This window comes from Peromyscus leucopus, chromosome 4 (assembly GCF_004664715.2).
Source record: "Peromyscus leucopus breed LL Stock chromosome 4, UCI_PerLeu_2.1, whole genome shotgun sequence".
Taxonomy (NCBI): Eukaryota; Metazoa; Chordata; class Mammalia; order Rodentia; family Cricetidae; genus Peromyscus; species Peromyscus leucopus.
The window spans coordinates 8,542,690-8,563,178 of record NC_051066.1 but is presented as its reverse complement, the minus strand read 5'-3'; the positions used below and the strand labels follow the sequence as shown (position 1 = coordinate 8,563,178).

Here is a 20,489-nt window from a genome sequence, read left to right as displayed (position 1 = left end):
ATGAAAGCACCCATGGCCCCATGGGTCTCTGTGTTCCGGTCTGGAGGTGGTTAATGGGCAGTGTAGCCCTTATTAAAATGTAGGTCCTATACTAAATTGGCAGTTGGCCATCAGCCTTAGATTAAAACCAGACAGAAGACATGAGCTCCTTCTCAGACTGGATTTGGAACTGGGGCAGCCCCTCTCCCCGCTACCGCTTCCTCGGTCCGCCTGTGCTTCAGCTGCAGCCAGGTGCCTCACTCTCCAGAGCTTAGGGTCAGGGACACAGGAACGGAGACCAAGTTGCCCATCTGTGTGATCAGAGGAACACTTGGCTCTGGTTTGCTGAGGTCTGGGAAACCATAGGCCTTGGGGGCACAAGGGACTGTTGGCACTGGTACCCACCAGGAGCCCCAAGCCCGTGTGGGACTGTGTGTCTGGTCTTTCTTGTGCTTGAGAACCGTGCAGATGTCCTCTGCCAGGGGCCGCATCCCTGTCCTCCCAGGCCTTGCTTTGTCTTGGCCTTGCTTGTGTTCGGCTCCCTTGAGTCGGCCACTGTGGCTGACCCACACGAATGCTCCTTTGAGTCGGCCACTGTGGCTGACCCACACGGATGCTCCCTTGTGTTGGCCCGCTGTGGCTGATCCACACGGATGGTCCCTTGAGTCGCCCGATGTGGCTGATCCACACGGATGCTCCTTTGAGTCGGCCACTGTGGCTGACCCACACGGATGCTCCCTTGAGTCGGCCACTGTGGCTGATCCACACGGATGCTCCCTTGAGTCGGCCCGCTGTGGCTGACCCACACGGATGCTCCCTTGCCTACTGTCTCAGAGCACTCAAATGTCTCCCAGTGTGTCATGTCCTCATCTATGGTACTATCGACTTTGTCTCTTACTGGGAGATTCATGGCCATCAATCACCTTTGCTTCATTCTTTCCCAACCCGAGTTTTCCCTGTGTCCCCCCTTTATATATGTGTGTGTGTGAGAGAGAGAGAGATGTAGGCATGTGTGTGTGTGAGAGCGAGGCTGTGCACATGCTATGGTGAATGGTGGGAGTCAGAAAGCAGCCTCACCTTCTGCCTTGTTTGAGCCATGGTGTTTTGTTCTCACTGTGTGCCAGGGCAGCTGGTCTGTAATTCCAGGCATTCTCTGGGCTCCATCCCCGGTTTCTCCACCATGCAGCTGCTGAGGTTGCCAGTGGCTCCTCCGTCTGGCTTTACTCAGGTCCTCACTCACGTGCGTGGCCGACTCTTCACCCACTGGGCCGCCTCCCCAGCCCATTTTGTGAGTTGTATTTTTACCTTTTTCAGGGATGTTCACAAGGTTGTTAATTGGCATGCGCAGGGGCGGGGTTGTTTGGAGGCAGGGTCTGTCTGTATAGCCTAGGCTGCTCTTGAATTTGAAGCCCTCCTGCCTCAGCTTCCCCAGTGCTGATATTACATACAGTGCATGCCACCACCTGGTAAGTCTTTAATTTTGATGAAATGAAGTTCAACTCTTCTCCTTGTTTGCATGTGTCTTGCCTCCCTGTTGGCAAGAGCGGAATGAGGTGTACAAACAGGAAGCAGAGAGAAAAACATTTTTTGTGGTGATACATCTGTAATCTAAGAAAGCTCGCCTGAACATCAGAGGACAGAGCCAGCCACAGAGGTCAGGCAGTGGTGGCACACACCTTTAATCCTAGCACTCAGGATCACACACTAGGATTCAGCACTAGAAAGGCTGAAACAGGAAGTGATATGGCTGGGCAGAGAAAGGAATATAAGGCAAGAGGAGAAAGGAATCCTCTGCTTCTCCGATCTTTCAGATTTTACCCTGATGTCTGGCTCCAGGTTTTTATTATAAGACCATTTAGGATTTGTGTAACACTTTCTTCAACAACTGAGGGACATGGTCCAGGAGCCTAAGACAGATGACTGGTCACAGCCAGGGAGCTGGGCAGGCCTTTCTGGACAGACCAGGAAGGCCCAGCATGAGTACGTGTTAGCCAGACACAAAGGGAAAAATGGGACAGATGCCCTGAAAACAGGAGTAGCATGTACAAAGGTCCTGTGGCAGGAAGGGCCCGTCCTTGCTGCCCAGGGCTCCTACTGGTGTATTGGGCCCTTCCCTGCGATTTTCTGGCCCCATAGAAATGTGCACAATGTATCATGCCTTTAAAAGACAGGCCTCTGGCTGGGCGATGGTGGCACACACCTTTAATTCCAGCACTTGGGAGGCAGAGGCAGGAGGATCTCTGTGAGTTCGAGGCCAGCCTGGTCTACAAAGCAAGTTCTCTGTTACACAGAGAAATCTTGTCTCAAAAAACCAAAAAAATAAAATAAAATAAAAATTAAAGACAGGCCTCTGGCACCAGAGAGGCCCAAGTGCACTGCAGATGGGAATTTGGGGGGCCTGAGGTAGGCTAAGCAGCTGCCATGCTTGGGGGAGGGGGTCATCTCAGATTTGCTGAAAGGGCTATGCACCCCAGAATCAGGCCAGGGTAGCTTATGGCCCTGGGTTCTTCCCTCCTGTGCCATGAGATAGGGGCAGACCCCCCCAGGATTCAGCCTGTCTTCCCTCCTTGGTGGTTTATCACCGTCGCAGGCTGGTGGCTGTAAATCTGTGTCCCTGTCTTGAGCTTTGGTTAGACATTAATAAGACAGGGTGTCCTTGGCACGTCGGACAGGGCCGGACCCTAGCTGGCACAGCCCTTCTTGGGCCCCAGGCCCCGTACTGATGTGACTTGAGTCCTGGGCTTTCTGGTTCCTTAAGGCAAAGCCTGCGGCCTGGACAGGAGGGCAGACTCTGAAGTCCTCCCTGGTCTGTCAGGGGCCCTCCATTCACTCATTTGTACATTCAGTGCTTAGCAGACGCTGACGTGTGCCAGGCCCTGCGGTGGGCTGCAAGGAGAGAAGAACCAGAAAGCTCCACTCCCCGCTGAGACGGAGACCCTTGCACTCGGGAGGCAGAGGCAGGTGAATCTCTGTGAGTTCCAGGCCAGCTTGGTCTACAGAGCAAGATCCAGGACAGGCTCCAATGCTACACAGAGAAACCCTGTCTCGAAAAACAAAACAACACACACACACACACACACACACACACACACACACACACATACACACACACACACACACAGAGAGAGAGAGAGAGAGAGAGAGAGAGAGAGTGTTGGCTGTTCCCACTTCGTAGATCTGACTCCTGGGGCAGGGAGTGGTTAAGGGTATGCATGGCCGTTCTGCTAGCGACGACCTCAGATCTGGGCCTAAGGTCCCTTTCCTCCTCAGCCAGGCCACTCCACTCTCATTCTTGTTCTTTTCTAGTGTTTTGTTTTTCTTTACATTCCTTTTTATTTATTCTTTGTGACTTTCACATCATGGATCTCGATAGCATCCATTTCCCTGTTCCTTCGTAGCTGCCCTCAGCCCTTGCAACCTCCCCCTAGTTTCTGGATTTTTTTTTTTAATTATTTATTTTCTACTTTACGTGCATTGGTGTTTTGCCTGCATGCATGTCTGTGTGAGGGTGTCGAGTCCCCTAGAACTGGAGTTACACACATGTGGGTGCTGGGAATTGAACCCAGGTCCTCTGGAAGAGCAGCCAGACTGCTGAGTGGTCTCTCCAGCCCTCTCTTTTCTAGTTTTTTGGGACAAAGTTTCATGGAGTCCAGGCTGGCCGCAAATTCACTCTGTCGCCCAGGCTGACTGGATTTTTGATCCTCCAGTCTCTCCTGTCCTGGTGCTGGGATGGCAGGTGTACGAGGTTTAAGTGGATTTCCGGGTGGACCTGCTTCATGCGTGCTAAGGAACACTGTGGATGAGCCACCCCACCCCACCCCCCACTCCTGCCCACTGCCTCTCTGGCTCGATTTGTAGCGCCGCCCCCCCCCCCCCCCCCCCCCCCCCCCCCCCCCCGGCAAAAGACGTGCCTTTCTTCTCTAGGGGCCCGTCACAGGAAACCTGGTCTCTACCAAGGAGCTTCTGAAACCTCAGCCAGGACCCCCAGTCTGTACCACCTCTAGCTCTGTCCTTGGCTGTAATATGGACTTTTCTCACAGCCTCCCCTCCCCCAGGACTGCCTCGTGTTAATTTGTTAAATCCTCGTCAAGGTCCCTGGGACCAGTGGTTTATTTTTCCGATCATGTTGGCAGGGATCACGGGGGATAGAGCTTATTTGGTCAGAATGAATGCTAATTAATAAACTTTATTTATTTGGGTTGGAGCTCGGCGCAGCCCAAGGGTCAGGCACAGACGACTGTTGGAAGTGTCCACAGCACTTGAGAAAGGCAGGATGGGCGGGCTAAGTTTATTTGTCTCCCGAAGAATTCTCAGCTAATTCCCTCCAGGCTATTGAGATCCTAAATTACCCGGAGTAGAACCATGGGCACACAAGGCAGAGGGACACTGGGTGTTTGGCAGCGAGCAGGGCTTTTTAATGTCTTTGGGTCACAGTCAGGCAAACAAATGGTATGTGTGCCCGTCACTTGTCGTTGTGATGTCACTGGGAACAGTGTCACTTAGGTTATAAGAGACTAAAAGTCGCAGCTGGCCTCCCTGTCTCAAGCTTCTGACCCAGCCTCAGCAGAGCAGTGGGTGCTGATGGGGGGCTCTGGGTTTTGTAAATTCTGTTGGTGTGCTCCTTCGGTTTTATTTTTTGTTTGTTTGCTTGATTTTGTTTGTTTTGTTTTGTTTTGGTGGTTTTTTGTTTTTGTTTTTGTTTTTGTTTTTTTGAGACAAGGTTTCTCTAGGTTACAGCTCTGGCTGTCCTGGAACTTGATCTGCGGACCAGGCTGGCCTCGAACTCACAGAGATCCACCTGCCTCTGCCTCCTGAGTGCTGGGATTAAAGGCGTGCACAGCCACCTCTCGACTGCTCCTTTGGTTTTATTTTATTTTTGTTTGCTTGTTTTCTGTTCTGGGCGTGGAACCAGGGCCCCATTCATCCAAGTGCCTCTACACTGAGCCGCACCCTTAAGCCTCTTGTTTCTTCTTTAGAGTCTGATTCTCACTAACTTGCCCAGGCTGACCTTGAACTCAGTCTGTAGACCAGGTTGCCTTGGTATGTTCGATCTCTCACAGTGGTCTTTAAACATGTTTAATCACCTGCGGGAAGCAGGGAGGGGTCCTGGAGCCAAAGGAGATTGCACGCAAGCTCTCCTGGGATGCAGCCCACCCAGTGAGCACCAGCCCGGGAGAGAGAGGATGCCGGGATGAGACAGGGCACGCACACCAACTGGGGCTGGGAGAGAACTGACTGATTTCCCGAATACCTGAAGCCAAGCTTGGAGCCCGGAGGGAATCCCTGTTCTCAGGAGGCAGAGCAGCAACCTGTGACAAGCAGGTCAAACAGCGGCCCTTGCCGGACTAGAGTTGTGGCCTCACGGGCTGTGCCCTGGAGGCTGCCGCCTGGGCTTTGCTGAGTCCCTGTGTCCTTCCACCACAGTACAGGAAGGGACCAAAGGACCAGGCTGTCACACAGAGCCCTCATTTGTTGAACAACGGCTGTCTGTGCTCTGCACTAAGGACACTTAGCAGTTCACACCAACTGGAGTCCTAGAGCAAGCTACTGTCCCGAAACTCCCATCATGGAGACTTCCTCAGGGACCAGACACTGCTCAGGTCTGTCACGGAGGCAGTGGACATCTCTGCGCTGGTTGAGATGACGGAGGCTAGAGGTTCATCACTGTGGGCTCTGAGAGCTGGGACAGACAGTGTCACCAAGCCTGGGAGGGAGGTGGCTGACACAGCCTGGAATGAGAGAGCCTGAGAGCCTCAGTTTCCCCATGTGGGAAGTGGCTCAGCACCTCACAGCCATGCTGGACTTTGGTGGAGGCCACTGAAATCCTTTTGCCCAGACTGGTTTTTCTGGAGTGTTCTGCCTCCAACTACCCTGCTGCCGTGCCCCTGGGCTAAAGCCCCGTGATGGGCCCTTGTGGCCCTGGGAGAAGGGGCCTGGGCACTGAGTCTTGGCTATAAGTCACCACCAGCATATCTGGCCTCAAGTGCCATTGTTTCTTCCCACAGCCACTCAGCGGGGAAGCCTGCAAAAACGGTTTTCATTTAAACACCCCCAGTTTCCAATTGCTCAGAAACTTCCAGAAAAACTCTCCTTTTTTGGCTGAAATGCCTCCTGCATTGGGTGTGTGCCCAAGCGGCGTTGCCTGAAGGGGGGCGGAAGTCAGCTCTGGGGATGGCTCATGTTCCAGAAGCTCCCATCTCTACTTTGGGGTTCTTGTTCACCACCTGACATTCTTTCAGCACCCGGCCTTAGTTATTTTGGTTTAGGATTTCTCTCCTGTCCAGGGGTGAGGGGGCGGGGCGGGGACGGGAACATTCCCAGGCACCAGGCACACTCATCCATCTTAGCCTTTCCTCATAAGACCGGACAGGGGTGTGGAGTGACAAGGAAGCGGGGGAGGGGAGCAGGTGACAAGGCCAGCCTGCACCAGCCCTGCCGCGCTCTGGCGCCCTCGCTTCCCCCGCATGGTCGGCTCTCGTTTGCACGCATTTCCCAAAGAGGGAAAACTGCACACAAACTGCTGCTGTCCTCAGCCCTGTGCACTTTGGAGCAGAGGATGCCTGCACACGGGGGCGGGACTGGCCTGTGTGCTGGAGTACACTGACTAGCCCCCCTAACTCACTGCTAGTCCCAGGAGCACCCCCCGGTAAAACCCGTCTGCAGGGCTGGGCTGTAGCTCGGTCGGTCGGGTGCTTGCTGGTGGAGCATGAGACCCTGGCTCCATCCCCAGCACTGAATACAGACACACTGAAAGTGGGATCAGGGGATGGGCGCAGTGGTATGCATCTGCACGGGTCTCTAATCCCAGCGCTCAGGAGTCAGAGGTCTCAGGATCTCCGTGAGTTCAAGGCCAGCTTGGGCTACACAGAGAAACCCTGCCTCAAAAACAAAATTACATTTTTATTTATGCTGTGAGTGTGTGCACAGTTGTAGGGGGATGCGTGTGCCCCAGTGTTCCTGTGGAGGTCGGGGACATTTTTTCACGGGAGTCTGTTCTCGCCTCCTACCATGTGGTTCTGGGGGTTGAACTCAAGACAGTCAGGTTTGTCTGCAAGTGCCCTGGCCACTGAGGTATCCTGCTGGCCCCTCTTTTCATTTCCCTCTCCCTCACCTAACACACTCGTGAGCCTTGCACTCTCTTGTGAGCCCTTGCACTCTCGATCTCTTCTGCAGTTCTAGGGACGAAGCCCAGGGCCTCCCCTCTGCCAGGCAAGTGCTCTGACCCCAAGCCACAAGGTTTTCTTTGAGTATCAGAACCAGGGAGGAATGTGTCACTAAAAAAACAAAATGTGAAGTATGGATTAGAATTCCAAAGACGGCCTGTGAGCAGCTCTCATGGCTGACCAGCAGCCACCAGCAGCCACCAAGGCCTCTCCAGCAGCAGTGGTGGGAAGCGTCCAGGACAGACCTGTAAGGTACTTGGCCACACCCAACACTTGCTCACTGGCCACAACTGCCACGTCTAGGAATCTGTAGCAAATGTGAGCAGCAAAACACATGCTCCTGTTTGTTGTAGCTTCCAAAAACTGGAAACACACCAAGTGTCCATCATGAGGACCCGTGAACAAACCACAGCACGGTTGCCGAAGGAGTAAGTACTGTGTGTGCCCTGTGAAGAGGAGCAAGAGGTTCCCTTCACCAGCTGAATAAATGAGCCCCAGGAAGGCTCGTTACACACATTGTATTATACTGAGAAAAAAAAAAAGGACAATACTGGAGGGATGGAGCAAAAACTAATTAAAAGGCTAGGAAGATGGCTCCGTGGTTAAGAGCACTGGCTGTTCTTCCAGAGGACCTGGGTTCAATTCCCAGCCCCAACATGGCAGCTCACAACTGTAACTCCAGTTCCAGGATACCCGACATCCTCACACAGACTCAGGCAAAACACCAACAGACATAAAATAAATCTTAAAAAAAAAAAAAAAAAAGCTAATTAAAGAACTGGCTCCTGCAGGTAGAGGGAGGACAGGAAGGAAAAACAGCCGAGTGTGCAGACTGAAATGGAAGTTTCCAGAATATTAGAAAATAAAACAGCCCAGGCAGAGCCCCAGCACATGTGGCATGGCAGCATGCTTGTTGGCCTCTAAGTTTGAACCATGATGATGCAGTTTTACGAACCACGGGGCTCGGGACTGGGGAGCCCGGGGCCTTTGCTCTGCTTTGCACCCTCCTGTGTCCGCTGGACACGGCACGGTGGCAAATGATGCTTCTTGGCTACTAAAGCACACATTTTAGGAGCTGGGAGGGAGCTCAGTGGTAAAATGCCTGCTATGTAAGCGTGAGGACCTGTAACTGCAGTGTGGGGGTGAGGGGGTAGACAGGCAGGTCCTGGGGAGCTTGCTGACCACAAAGTCTGTCTAGTTGTAGTTCAGAGAGAGACACTGTCTCAAATAAATGAATGGATGGATGGATGGATGGATGGACAGACAGATTGATAAATGGATAGATGAGGGAGTGGATGGATGGATGGAGAGGTGGATGAATATTATGGATGGATAGATGGATGGATGGATGGATGGATGGATGGATGGATGGATGGATGGATGGATATATGGAGAGGCAGACAGGTAGGTGGGTGGGTGGATAGATGGGTATGTAGATGAGTGGATGGGTGGATATATGGATGGATGGATGGATAAACTAATAGGTGGGTGAGTGATAAATGGACATGGGCAAAAGGTAGCAGGTTAGCTAAGAGGACATCATGTTCCAACCCTCAGGTCAGGCCACCTGCAGAGGTAGACACAGGAAAGCCAATGGAAGAGGAGCCGATGGCTGATACTGTGGACGTCCCTGGGCCACAGGGACCCCATGTACCACACGGGGTATTGTGGGCACAGTGCAGCCGCTCTGCTGACCCTCCGTCTTTCCTTAGGTGACTGTCCCAGCCCGGGCCGTGGCCATGCCACCAAACGAAAGAAGAAGCAGCGACGGAACCGAACCACGTTCAACAGCAGCCAGCTTCAGGCCCTGGAGAGAGTGTTCGAGCGCACACACTACCCCGACGCCTTTGTGCGCGAGGAGCTGGCCCGGCGTGTCAACCTCAGCGAGGCACGTGTCCAGGTAAGTAGGACCCATCCAGAGGCTCCCAGAGAGCCCACATCCCTGGTGGCCACTGGTGGCCCGGGAGCAGGCACTTGCCAGGGGAGAGAGGCGTTAGCTCAGAGCCCCTGGGGCCAGGAAAATGAAGCTCAGATGGAAGCCTTGCTACAGCCAGTGACGTGGAAGGAGCGAGGGGTCTCATCCCGATCAGTTTCTCCCTGCAAATAGATCCACCTACAATGCAGGCTATGTTATGATTCAGGGAGCTGATGTTCGTGTAAAAGTAGAGCCGGGGTGGGAAGACAGCTCAGCGGGTAACATGCTCGCCATGGCATGCAGACCTGAGTTCAGATCGCCAGCACCCGTGTAAAAAGCTGAGGGAGGCAGTGTACCCCTGTAATACCAGTGCTGGGCAAGTGGAGACAGGAGGATCCTGGGGATCACTGGCGGCCAGTCTGGAACAGACAAGCTCCAGGCTCAGTGAGAGACTCTTTCTCAATAAAAGAACAAACAAATAGAAAGAAAAAGAAAATTGTGGAGCGGAATAGAGCTCCAATAGTGGTCATTGACCACTGACCGCCACACACCCATGTATGTGAGTACATGCATGTACACACACGTGCATACACCACATACGCACAAAGATGAGAGCCTAGAGCAGTGCCAAGCACGAAGCTTTTGGCAAAGAAATTATTAACTTTTTTTGCCAGGCAGTGGTAGCACATACCTGTAAACCCAGCACTTGGGAGGCAGAGACAGGTGGATCTCTGAGTTTGAGCCCAGCCTGGTCTACAGAGCAAATTCCAGGACAACCAAGGCTACACAGAGAAACCCTGTCTCAGAAAAAGAAGAAGAAGAAAAAAGGAAGGAAGAAATTATTAACTTTTTAGACGTTCTTTGCCAGCTCTGCCCTGGATGCCCACCTCCCTTGTTATCCCGGGACCCACTGGCTCACCTGTCCAGTGACCTTTTTTCCACGGGTCCTCCTCAGCACATTCTGCTGGCACTGTTGATCACCCCCATTCTGGAGGAAGAGTCAAAAGGTCGGAGAATGAAGCCACCAGCTCAGGCTGGGGTAGCAGTCATGCAGACCCACAAGGATGTCGCTCCCCTCAGAATCTGCCAGAACTTGCTTGCTCTGCCCTTCCTCTCAGGTCTGGTTCCAGAACCGCCGTGCCAAGTTCCGCCGGAATGAGCGTGCCATGCTGGCCACCCGCTCGGCCTCGCTGCTCAAGTCCTATGGCCAGGAGGCCGCCGTTGAGCAGCCCGTAGCCCCCCGACCTACGGCGCTGAGCCCGGATTATCTGTCTTGGCCGGCGTCATCCCCCTATAGGTGAGATTGGGGAGCTCCTCTGGGCCAGCAGGGGCAGCTGGAGCCGCGTGAGACCTTTAAGGCCACCTCTCTGGGGAGAGCTTGGATGGTGTATGGATGAGTGTGTATACATGACCGTGCATGTGAGCGCTCAAGTATGCACAGGATCGTGTGTGTGTGTGTGTGTGTGTGTGTGTGTGTGTGTGTGTGTCCACCCAAGTGTTGATGTGCAGTGTGTATGTACATGCATGTGGCGAGGGATGAAGGCAGGCCTGCCTGGAGGAGAACAAAGGGTGGGCTCCACCCTGAGGTAGCTAGAAGGCTAAAGGAAGCCTCTCAAGCCAGCGCCCTGTATCCACCCTCCAGGTGGGAGACAGTCTGGGAGTGCTGAGGGTAAGGTTCCCTGTCCTGTGATCCTGTCGGGGTCTAGAGTCATGTAGAGGAGTGGCTTTGCTGTTTAAGACAGACAGACAGACAGACAGACAAACAAACAAACTAAACTCCTTCCTTGGGCTGGAGAGATGGCTCAGAGGTTAAGAGCACTGGCTGCTCTTCCAGAGGCCCTGGGTTCAGGTCCCAACACTCACACGGTGGCTCACAACCATCTGTAACTCCGCAGGGACAAGGCACTCATGTGGTGTGCTGACATACATGTAGGCAAACATACACAGAAATAAAAAGTAAAGTCAGCCTTAAAAAAAAAATGGCTCCCTCCAAGATGGCCGGCCAGGTGGAAAGGAGGGGATGCTAGGGAGTTGGGCCAGCATATTCCAAAGCTCTAGGAGTTCCAGCCTCTCACCAGCATAGATAACTCTGCAGGAGCCATGAACCTCTGGGAGGGATGTTGGGTGGTTAGTTTGTGTGGCTCCTGGGTTACCAACCTCCCTCCCTGATCCATCCTCACCCAGAAGCATTGGGCACAGAGTACTGCTACAGAACAGAGCACATGTCCCGCTCTCAGGAGGGGCTCGATCCAGAGAGGAATGCCAATAAACAAAGGGCAAAGGTCTCACACTCTAACCTAGGCCATCCTCCTGCCTCAGCATCCCAGACGTTGGGATTATAGTGATGTGAGCCACTCCATCGGGCTGGGGAGGTGCCTTTGACCCAGTGCTAACTCTAGATGCTGTCTCCTCCCCCTGGCCAGGGCCACCCTGGGCCGTCAAGGGAAGTAGGACTAGCCAGATGCACCAATGGGTTCCTCTGTTTCCTGTCTCCCCAGCTCTGTGCCTCCCTACAGCCCCGGAGGTTCAAGTCCTGCGACCCCCGGGGTCAACATGGCCAACAGCATTGCCAGCCTGCGCCTCAAGGCCAAAGAGTTCAGCCTCCACCACAGCCAGGTGCCCACAGTGAACTGACAGTGTGCGCTGGGTCCAGCCTCCTCCTGGCCCAATGACAGACAGCAGCAATGGAAGTGGCCTTGTCTGTCCCTGCGCCCAGAGGGACTGGGCAGCCTCTCCTGTGCCTTCTCTTCATCCCAGCTTCCTGAGTTCCAGAGGCCTGCTGGGTACTGGAAGTGCCTTTGGTGGCTGAGATTGTGGCCTGAGGTCCCTGGAGCGGCCTGGCCAGAAGGTGGAACAGGAGTCCGCCAAGGAACTCTCTTATGTATTAAAACCAAAAAGCTTTTGTCTTTAAGGAATAAAACCATTTTTCTTAAGCTCCGCGCGACTTCAGAAGGGCACGCCGGGTGCTCACAGAGGGTGCCAGCACCCAGCTGGCTGGGTCACAGCCCTCCCGGTGGATAGCAGTTTGGAGGTGGCACCAGGCCTGGACTGGCCGATATCGCAGCTTCAGTGAGGCTCACTGCCAGCTCACCTGTAGCTCACCTGTACAGTTCTTTGGGAGGTGGTGCTGTCCGTGCGCGGGGTTCCCAGAAGGGAGAGGGGGCAGAAGGCAGAACCTGCTCCAGGTTCACTTCCCGTTCTGAGGCCCATGGGGACACCTGGAGGCTCTGGAGGCATCTTGCTGGGTGATTGGCCAGGGCACGTCTCTTTCTCTTCATGAGGTGTGGGTAGGTGGCCACTGGGAGAGTGTAGGGACAGGTGCTGGGGGTGGATTCTTCTACTGAGCATGCACAAGTGTGGCATCTGGGCATGTGACCGTGGAGGGTGCCCTGGCTTCCTTTCCGGTTGCTGGGACAAAATACACCGGCAAAAAGCAACTTAAGGGAGAAAGGATTTACATTAGCTCGTAACTCCGGGTGACGTCCACCATTGTGAAGAAGTTGAGGGGTCAGGACCTTGAAGCAGCTGGTCACACGCATAGTCAAGAGCAGGGAGAAGGAATGCATAGATATGCTCAGATCCCTCTTTACGCTTCCACCGTCAAGGAGCCCCAGGCTCAGGGAATGACGCTGCCCACAGTGGATGGGGCTTCCCACACCATTTAATGTAATCAAGACGGCCTGCCACAGTCATGTCCATAGCCAACTCTCTCCAGACAACCCCTCATGGAGACTTTCTTCATAGGTGATTCCATATTGTGTTGAGATCCCAAAACTAATCATTCCCTGGCTGGAGAGATGGCTCAGTGGTTGAGAGCACTGGACTACGTGAACTGCCATGTGAAGGTCGGGGCAGCAGTTCCGGGTGAGGGTCAGACTCCACTCTCTCAGTTAGGTCCCTTAGCTTTCTTCCTCTCCTTCCCACTGGAACCCCAGCAGAGACCCTGTGGCTTCAGCATGGTCTGTGGATGTGCAGCACCCCTGGGAAATGGCGGGACTTACTGCCTTGGCAACAGGGACCTTGGGCAATCCAGTGCTGTCTAGTGGCCCATCTGAAGGCAAGGACCCAGCCAAAGCCAGAGGAGGCCTGTGCTCTGGGCTGGGGCATGGGCAGCTGTGCTCTTCTGTTCTGTGTTTTGAAACAGGGTGTTATGGAGTTCCAGGCTGGCACTGAACTCCTGATTCTCCAGGCTCTGCCTCCCAGGTACGGAGATTGCAGGCGTGTGCCGCCATGACAGGTTTATGTGGTTCTGGAGGTAAAACTCGGGTTTTCTGCATGCCAAGCTATGTTCCAGAGCCCAGAACCATGTTCTGGTTTCCTGTCTGCTCTGGATGTGCACTCCCTGGGCCTCTGTCTGTCATTCGTCCACTGAGTCTATGACACACTCAACATGGGCTCCAGCTTTTGGGGTCTGGAGCAAGGGTTTAGGGCAGAGAGCAGGCCACAGGGGTAGTACTCGTCACAGGGAATATACTACTACATGAGTAAATACACCATTAGCCTAAGGCTATGACAGAGTGTCTCGGGGCCCAGAGAGCACAATAGAGGCCTTAGGTCAGGTCAGAGGCTTTTCTTGGACCAGGGGACCATTTCCATAGGTGAGCTTCCCTATGGAAGGGAAAGAACTGTCTGGAGGGGCCCTTCCAGGGCAGGGGGGTGCGGGGAGGAGGAATATGCCCTCTGGCCTTAGTGTGGAGGAGGGACTGTGGCTTGAGAGTAGAGCCAGAGGTGGCCTGTCAGAAACTGAGGCAGGTGTCCAGGCAGGAGGGTCAGCGGCTTGGACAATATGGAGACAGTGTGGGTGAATGTGGAAGACGTCATAGAAGCAGGACGGGCCTGAGTTGATGACTAGAAGGTGGCTGAGGAACAAAAGGAGGCTTGGATATACACGAGTACCCAAGAGAAGACATCTGGATATAGGATCTGCCTCATGGAAGTTTCTAGAAGTTGGCTGTGCCTAAGCAGGGTCTTCAGTACACAGTGGTTGTTCCTTCCTTTACCTGAGGAATTGTATCAGCACAGTCCAACTCACAGGATGAAGTGTGGTCTAAAGCAATACCTTTTTTTCTCATGTAACTGGGAGTGGATGTGGGACCAGGCCTTCTCAGGTACCAGGCCAGGACCCAGAGTCCAGTGGAGACCCATCCATCTTTCTATGTAAATTTTTAAAATCTATTTTTATTTATATGTCTGTGTATATGCCTGCTTGTCTGTGTGTGTCTGTGTGTGTGTGTGTGTGTGTGTGTGTGTGCACTGTGGAGCTGCAGGTACATGTGGAGGCCAGAAGAGGGCGTCAGATCCCCTAGAACTGGAGTTACAGGCCCTTGTGAGCTACCTGATGTGGGCACTGGGAACTGAACCTGGGTCCTCTGCAAGAGCAGCAAATATCCTTATCATTGAGCTATCTCTCCACCCGACCCGGCCCCCAACCCTGCCAAATTTCTACTGTATAGTCCCTAGAGGCAAAATACCACAGAGAACTGAAGACTGGCTGACCGCTGTCAACTCAGGGTCCCACTGATTGGGGGCCTGGAAGGTGGGCCCCGGAAATGGCAGCTTTGGAAAATGCTGGAGGCCATGTTCCCACGGATGACCATGAGGATGTCCATGTCACTTCCACTCTGGCACTCTAGAAAAAATAAACCAACTTAATAGCTTGCACATGCTACTCTGGAAGCCAAGGGGGGGCTTGCAGCCCGCCCTCTCTGCAAAGCAGAGACTGTTAAACACTGCCATCCGCCTGGCTGCAGATCTGTGTGGGGGCAGCTTCCTGGGCACCCGTCCCAGGCTGTCCTTGTTCTATAAAGCCAAGGCACCTGAAGCCCCAGCCCAGCCCAGCCCAGCCCAGCCCAGGAGGACTTGGACCCCATTCTCCCCTGGCTTTGCTTATTTAAGCAAAGAACGAGGGCATCGTGTCTGCTTTTTTTTTTTGGTTTTTCGAGACAGGGTTTCTCTGTGTAGCTTTGCACCTTTCCTGGAACTCACTTGGTAGCCCAGGCTGGCCTCGAACTCACAGAGATCCGCCTGGCTCTGCCTCCTGAGTGCTGGGATTAAAGGCGTGCGCCGCCGCCGGGGCCACCACCATCCGGCTTCGTGTCTGCTTTTATTTCTTACAACGGGGGGGGGGGGATTCTAAAAAAAATACCAGCGAAAGAGCAGTTTGTGGCTGAGGGCCTTGGGCAAGGCCCTTCATGTCTCATCTCACCTGGCGTATGTGGCGCTGGGGTGGAATCTAGGACTTTATTCCTGCTAGCTAGGCAAGCCCTCTCCCAAGGGAGCCACACATCCAGCAGTTCTTACTGTGGAGGAGCAGAGTGAGGGGTAGGCAATGAAGAAGTGAAGATGCCCCCCCTGAGACTGGCGAGATGGTGCGGCAATGCTGCTCTTACAGAGGACCTGAGTTCAGTTCCAGCCCCAGCTCCAGCTCCAGGGGATCTGGTGCGTTCAAACGCAGATGCACGCACGCAATTTTGTTTGCTGTTGTTAAGACTGGGTCTCTGTGTAGCCCTGGGTGTCCTAAGACTCACTCTGTAACCCAGGCTGGCCTCAAACTCAAGGATCCACCTGCTTCTGCCTCCCTAGTGCTGGGATTGAAGGGGTGCGCCACCACTCCTGGCTACATATACATGTTAAAAATAAAAACAAATCTTTAGGGGCTGGAGAGAGAGGGCTTAGCACTCAAGAGCAATTGCTGCTCCTCCAGAGGACCCGAGTTCAATACCCAGTGTCTACTCAGTGGCTCCCAACCATCTGTGACTCCAGTCCCGGGTCAAAAGGAGAGTTCATTCTGTTGCTCTCTTCTGGCCTCTGTGGGCAGTGCACACACATGATGCATAGACACATGTGCAGGCAAACACACATAAAATAAAATAAATAAATCTTGAAAAAATATTCCTGCCAGGCATGGTCATCCACACTTTTAATCCCAGCACTTGGGAGGCAGAGGCAAGCAGATCTCTGTGAGTTGGAGGCCAGCCTGGTCTACAGAGTGAGTTTCAGGCCAACTAGACTTTATAGAGAGACCCTGTCTTGAATGGGCGGGGTGGGGGAGTGGGGAGGAAGGATGAGGATACTCTGACGGGGCAAGGGAATGAGCTCTCTTGTCTAGAGAGCTTGGCTCATCATGTCTGGTTCAGGGGTGGTGGGTGTCTTGTGAAGAGAAAGAAGGGAGGAGGAGGAGGAGGAGGAAGAGTAGGGAGGTGGGGGTGGATCTGGGAAGAGTTAGGGGGAGATAAATATAATCAAGACACATTAAAATGTTCAATAGGTTAATAAAGTAGCGTGTTTAAAAAAACAAACAGCCAAGTTCTAGACTCTTAACAAATAAATAAATAAATAAATAAATAAATAAATAAATAAATAAATAAATAAAAGACAGAATGGCCGGGCAGTGGTGGCGCACACCGTTAATCCCAGCATTTGGGAGGCAGAGGCAGGAGGATCTTTGTGAGTTCGAGGACAGCCTGGTCTACAGAGTGAGTTCCAAGACAGCCAGGGCTACACAGAGAAACCCTGTCTGGAAAAACAAACAAACAACAACAAAAACCCAGGATGATTCCATGCTGTGAGTGTTTGTTGGTAAACAGAGGAACTGCCCTGCTTTGCTTTTTCCTGCAAAAAACTCCACACATAAACACCATGACCCAAAGGGACGTGGGGAGGGAAGGGTTTATTTCACCTTACAGTTACATTCCATCAAGAATGGGGCTGGAGAGATGGCTCAGAGGTTAAGAGCCCTGGCTGTTCTTTCAGAGGTCCTGAGTTCAATTCCCAGCAACCACATGGTGGCTCACAACCATCTGTAATGAGATCTGGTGCCCTCTTCTGGTGTGCAGACAGAACACTGTGTATATAATAAATAAATAAATCTTTAGGTAACTCAAGGCAGGAACCTGGAGCTAGGAACTGAAGCAGAGGGAAGCAGAGGCCATGAGGAACTTGGCTTATTGGCTAGCTCCCCATGGCTTGCTCAGCTTGTGGGTTTTTTTTTTTTTTTTTTTTTTTGGTTTTTCAAGACAGGGTTTCTCTGTGTAGTTTTGTGCCTTTCCTGGAACTCACTCTGTAGCCCAGGCTGGCCTCCAACTCACAGAGATCCGAGTGCTGGGATTAAAGGCGTGCGCCACCACCGCCGCCCAGCAGCTTGTGTTCTTATAGAGCCCAGTACCACTTGCCCAGAGGGTAGCACTGTCCACAGTGGGCTGGGCCCTCCAGCTTCAAGCACCAATGAAGAAAACTGCCCACGGACCAACCTGATGGAGGCATTTTTTTCAACTGACATTGCCTCTTCCCAGATGACTCCCTATTTTAGTCATGTTGACAAAAACAACTATCTCACAGAGACTCATTATTTTCCGCATCCAAACTTTGCAAAGTGAAGTTGGTCAAATCCGTGGCTGGTGCCGATGTGAAGAGGAGCTACCAACATTGTGTGCCTGACCACGGCAGCATCTCCCGGGGGAATGGAAATATTGCCAAAGGGAGCGTGTGCTTTAAGGAGAGGCCAGGATCCTGAAGCCTGGGCCACTGACTTACACAACATGTGTCTGTTATATATCAGATATGTGCTTAAAATTTGCAATAATTAAAAAAAGAAGAAAAAGGAAAGTAAAAAACCATCATGTAATTGGTGCTTTCTTCTGGGAGGCAGGACACTGGATGGTCTCCCTCCTGTCCTTATATCCTTGTAAACTTCCCTGAGGCAAAGATGAACAAAACTTTAAAAATGTGTCCTGTCCAAATTAATGCCATCCTTTTAGAGAGTGCTTGTAGATCCCTCAAGCCTCACAAATAGACTCTAAACACCTGGACATGGTCTGCATTAGAAATAATCTCAGTATAGCACAAAGGAACACACACAAATAAGACCAAAGTATCTTAGCCAAGCAATTCATTTTGCAAAAAGGATGAGCCACAACCCGAACTAGACTATCTACACAGCCTGGCCAACCTGGCTTCCTTTATCCCTGATCTAGGCAGTGGCTGCGTCTCATCCCATTGGCGGGAGCACAACCTGATATGATTGGCTGATCTCTGTGAAGAGACTGGGGAAGAGAAGGTTCAGGAATATGAGTCCTTGCTTCGCTAACTGCCTTTGATTTAAAAAAAAAATTATGGGGGTGCTGGACAGATGGCTCAGTGGTTAAGAGCACTGGCTGCTCTTCCAGAGGTCCTGAGTTCAATTCCCAGCAACCGCATGGTGGCTCATAACCATCTGTAATGAGATCTGGTGCCCTCTTCTGGCCTGCAGTCATACATGCAGGCAGAACACTGTATATATAATAAATAAATAAAAGGCCAGCCTGGTCTACAAAGCAAGTTCCAGGAAAGGCACAAAGCTACATAGAGAAACCCTGTCTCTGAAAAAAAAAAATCTGGAACTAGAGAGATAGCTCAGTGGTTAAGGGGACCTAGGTTTGGTGCTCAGCACCCCCACGGTGGCTCACAACCACCTGAAACTACAGTCCCAGGGGGTCTGATGCCCTTTTTCACATCTGAGGTCACCAGACAAACCCCCAGTACACATACATTCATACAGGCAAAACACTCATAACACAGAATAAAATAAACCAAAAACCAAAACCAAACAAACAAAAAACACCTCTCATACTTGTAATCTCCAGGTTTAGGAGACTGAGGCAAGTGGATTGCCTAAATCTGGAGGCAAGCTTGGGCTAAAATATACTATTCAGTTTTTCGTTTGTTTGCTGCAGGGTCTCACCACATAGACTGGGTTAGCCTCAAACTTGTGGTGCCTCAAACTTGGGGTGACCTGCCTGCCTCAGCCTCCTGAGTGCTGGGATTAAAGGTGTGTGCCACCATGTCTGGCTGTTTGATTTTGAGGCTAGCCTGGCCTATTGAGTTCTAGGCTTGCATAGGCAATATGGTGAGTTACAGGCTACCCTCAGCTATAAGATGAGACCAAAAAGAAATATATGTGAGCTGATGCAGTGCCGCCAGCCTGTGATTCCAGTAGGGATTGATGTGTGAAGAAGATACCTGGGTAGCACATGTAGTGCACTCTGGGAAATAATTACCCAACAACCAGGGCTGATGGAATGAAAGGCAGGGTGATACTAAACTTAATGTCACTGCCACAGGTTTGCAGTCTCGATCTCAGGCAAATTCATGGCCAGCCTCGTCTACAGGGTGGGAGCCACAGATTGCAAGGGCCAGCAAGGTAACTCAGCAAGTAAAGGTACTTCTTGCCTAAGGATCTCAGTTCGATCCCTGGGCCCAGAAGACAGAACTGACTCTCGACCATCCACATGTGTACCCTGACGTATGTACCCACAGAGAATACATACATGCAGACAGACTTGTTTCTAAGATTCCAGTGTGGTTACTGGCCCTTGGGTTCATATGAACCCCACCTTGGCTCTGGTCTCCTCCTGCTCTCCCAGAGGTTAGGGCTTCTCCCCACTGAGCACCAACTAGGGACATCTCTAGCTTCCCAGGCTCCTAGTCCTTGGCCAGCTCCTGTGTCTGGTACTCTAGGGCTCCAGGCTGCTGCTCAGTCGCCTACACCCCAGCACCCCATGAATCCAGCCACACCGTTTCCAGTATCTGACCCCAGGGTGAGGAGGGACTGGTCCTGTCTGGTTGGAGTTTGGGAAAATGGATGTCCTCAGACAAGAAAGCAAGCCCAGGAAGAGAAACCAAGAGTTGCTGGTGTGGTGCCAGGGCTGGGGTCTGCAGGCACCATGTGCCACCTCTGGCTGGCTCAGCAGGTGGTACTGGCTCAGCTGCCCACCCCACCCCCCGGGCGGTGCAGCTGCTCTTACCCTGGGCTGTGGGCTGCAGCAAAGCTGCCCGTCTTGAGCCCAGATTTGCAGCCAGGAGACTACTCCCTTCGTTCCCCACCACGAGGGCTGCAGCAGTCCTGTCTCTGCTCCTGCCAGTTACCCAGTGACACCCTGTGAGGGTCATATACTGGCCGGCTGGGCCCACTTGCCTAGGTACCACCCGACCCTGGCTACCTTAGTGGGCCTCTTACTCCGCTGTCCCTCCACCCCCAACTGCACACCACCGCACACTGGTGCTGACTCTCCCCACCCTCACAGTTGGTTGTCTTTTGTTTTTGGGCTAAGGTCTTACTTTGTAGACCAGGCTAGCCTCCAGCTCAGAGATCCACTTGCCTGTCTCCTGTGTGCTGGGATCAAAGGTGTGTGCTGCCACGCCCAGCCCAGTTGGATTTCTTTAAATTTCCTGGCCAATGTCCGCATGACTCACCTCCCCATTGGACCTCAGTGTCACTAGCCCAGCGGGGATCAGAGGGCCCCTGAGCAGCACACCCCACCTCACCCCAAGTGGGGCTGTCACCGTCCCCTCCTGGGCTGCCTTTCCCACGGCCGGCCGTGCTAGGGGACAGGACTGAGGAAGTGTACTGTAGGAGTGGACAACTGCGCGGACCCTCAGAGGGCCTCCATCACCCA

General features: G+C 52.7%; 1 protein-coding gene across 1 annotated transcript in view; it reads left to right on the top strand.

Moving 5' to 3' along the window:
• Positions 1 to 11,990, top strand: part of Prrx2 (paired related homeobox 2) — a 38,037-nt gene extending 26,047 nt beyond the window's left edge. The window contains exons 2-4 of the mRNA XM_028884806.2: positions 8,855 to 9,042; positions 10,176 to 10,354; positions 11,556 to 11,990. Coding sequence (XP_028740639.1) covers positions 8,855 to 9,042; positions 10,176 to 10,354; positions 11,556 to 11,691 — 503 coding nt within the window. The 3' untranslated portion in view covers positions 11,692 to 11,990. The remainder of the gene's footprint in view (positions 1 to 8,854; positions 9,043 to 10,175; positions 10,355 to 11,555) is intronic.
• The last annotated feature ends 8,499 nt before the right edge of the window (positions 11,991 to 20,489 follow it).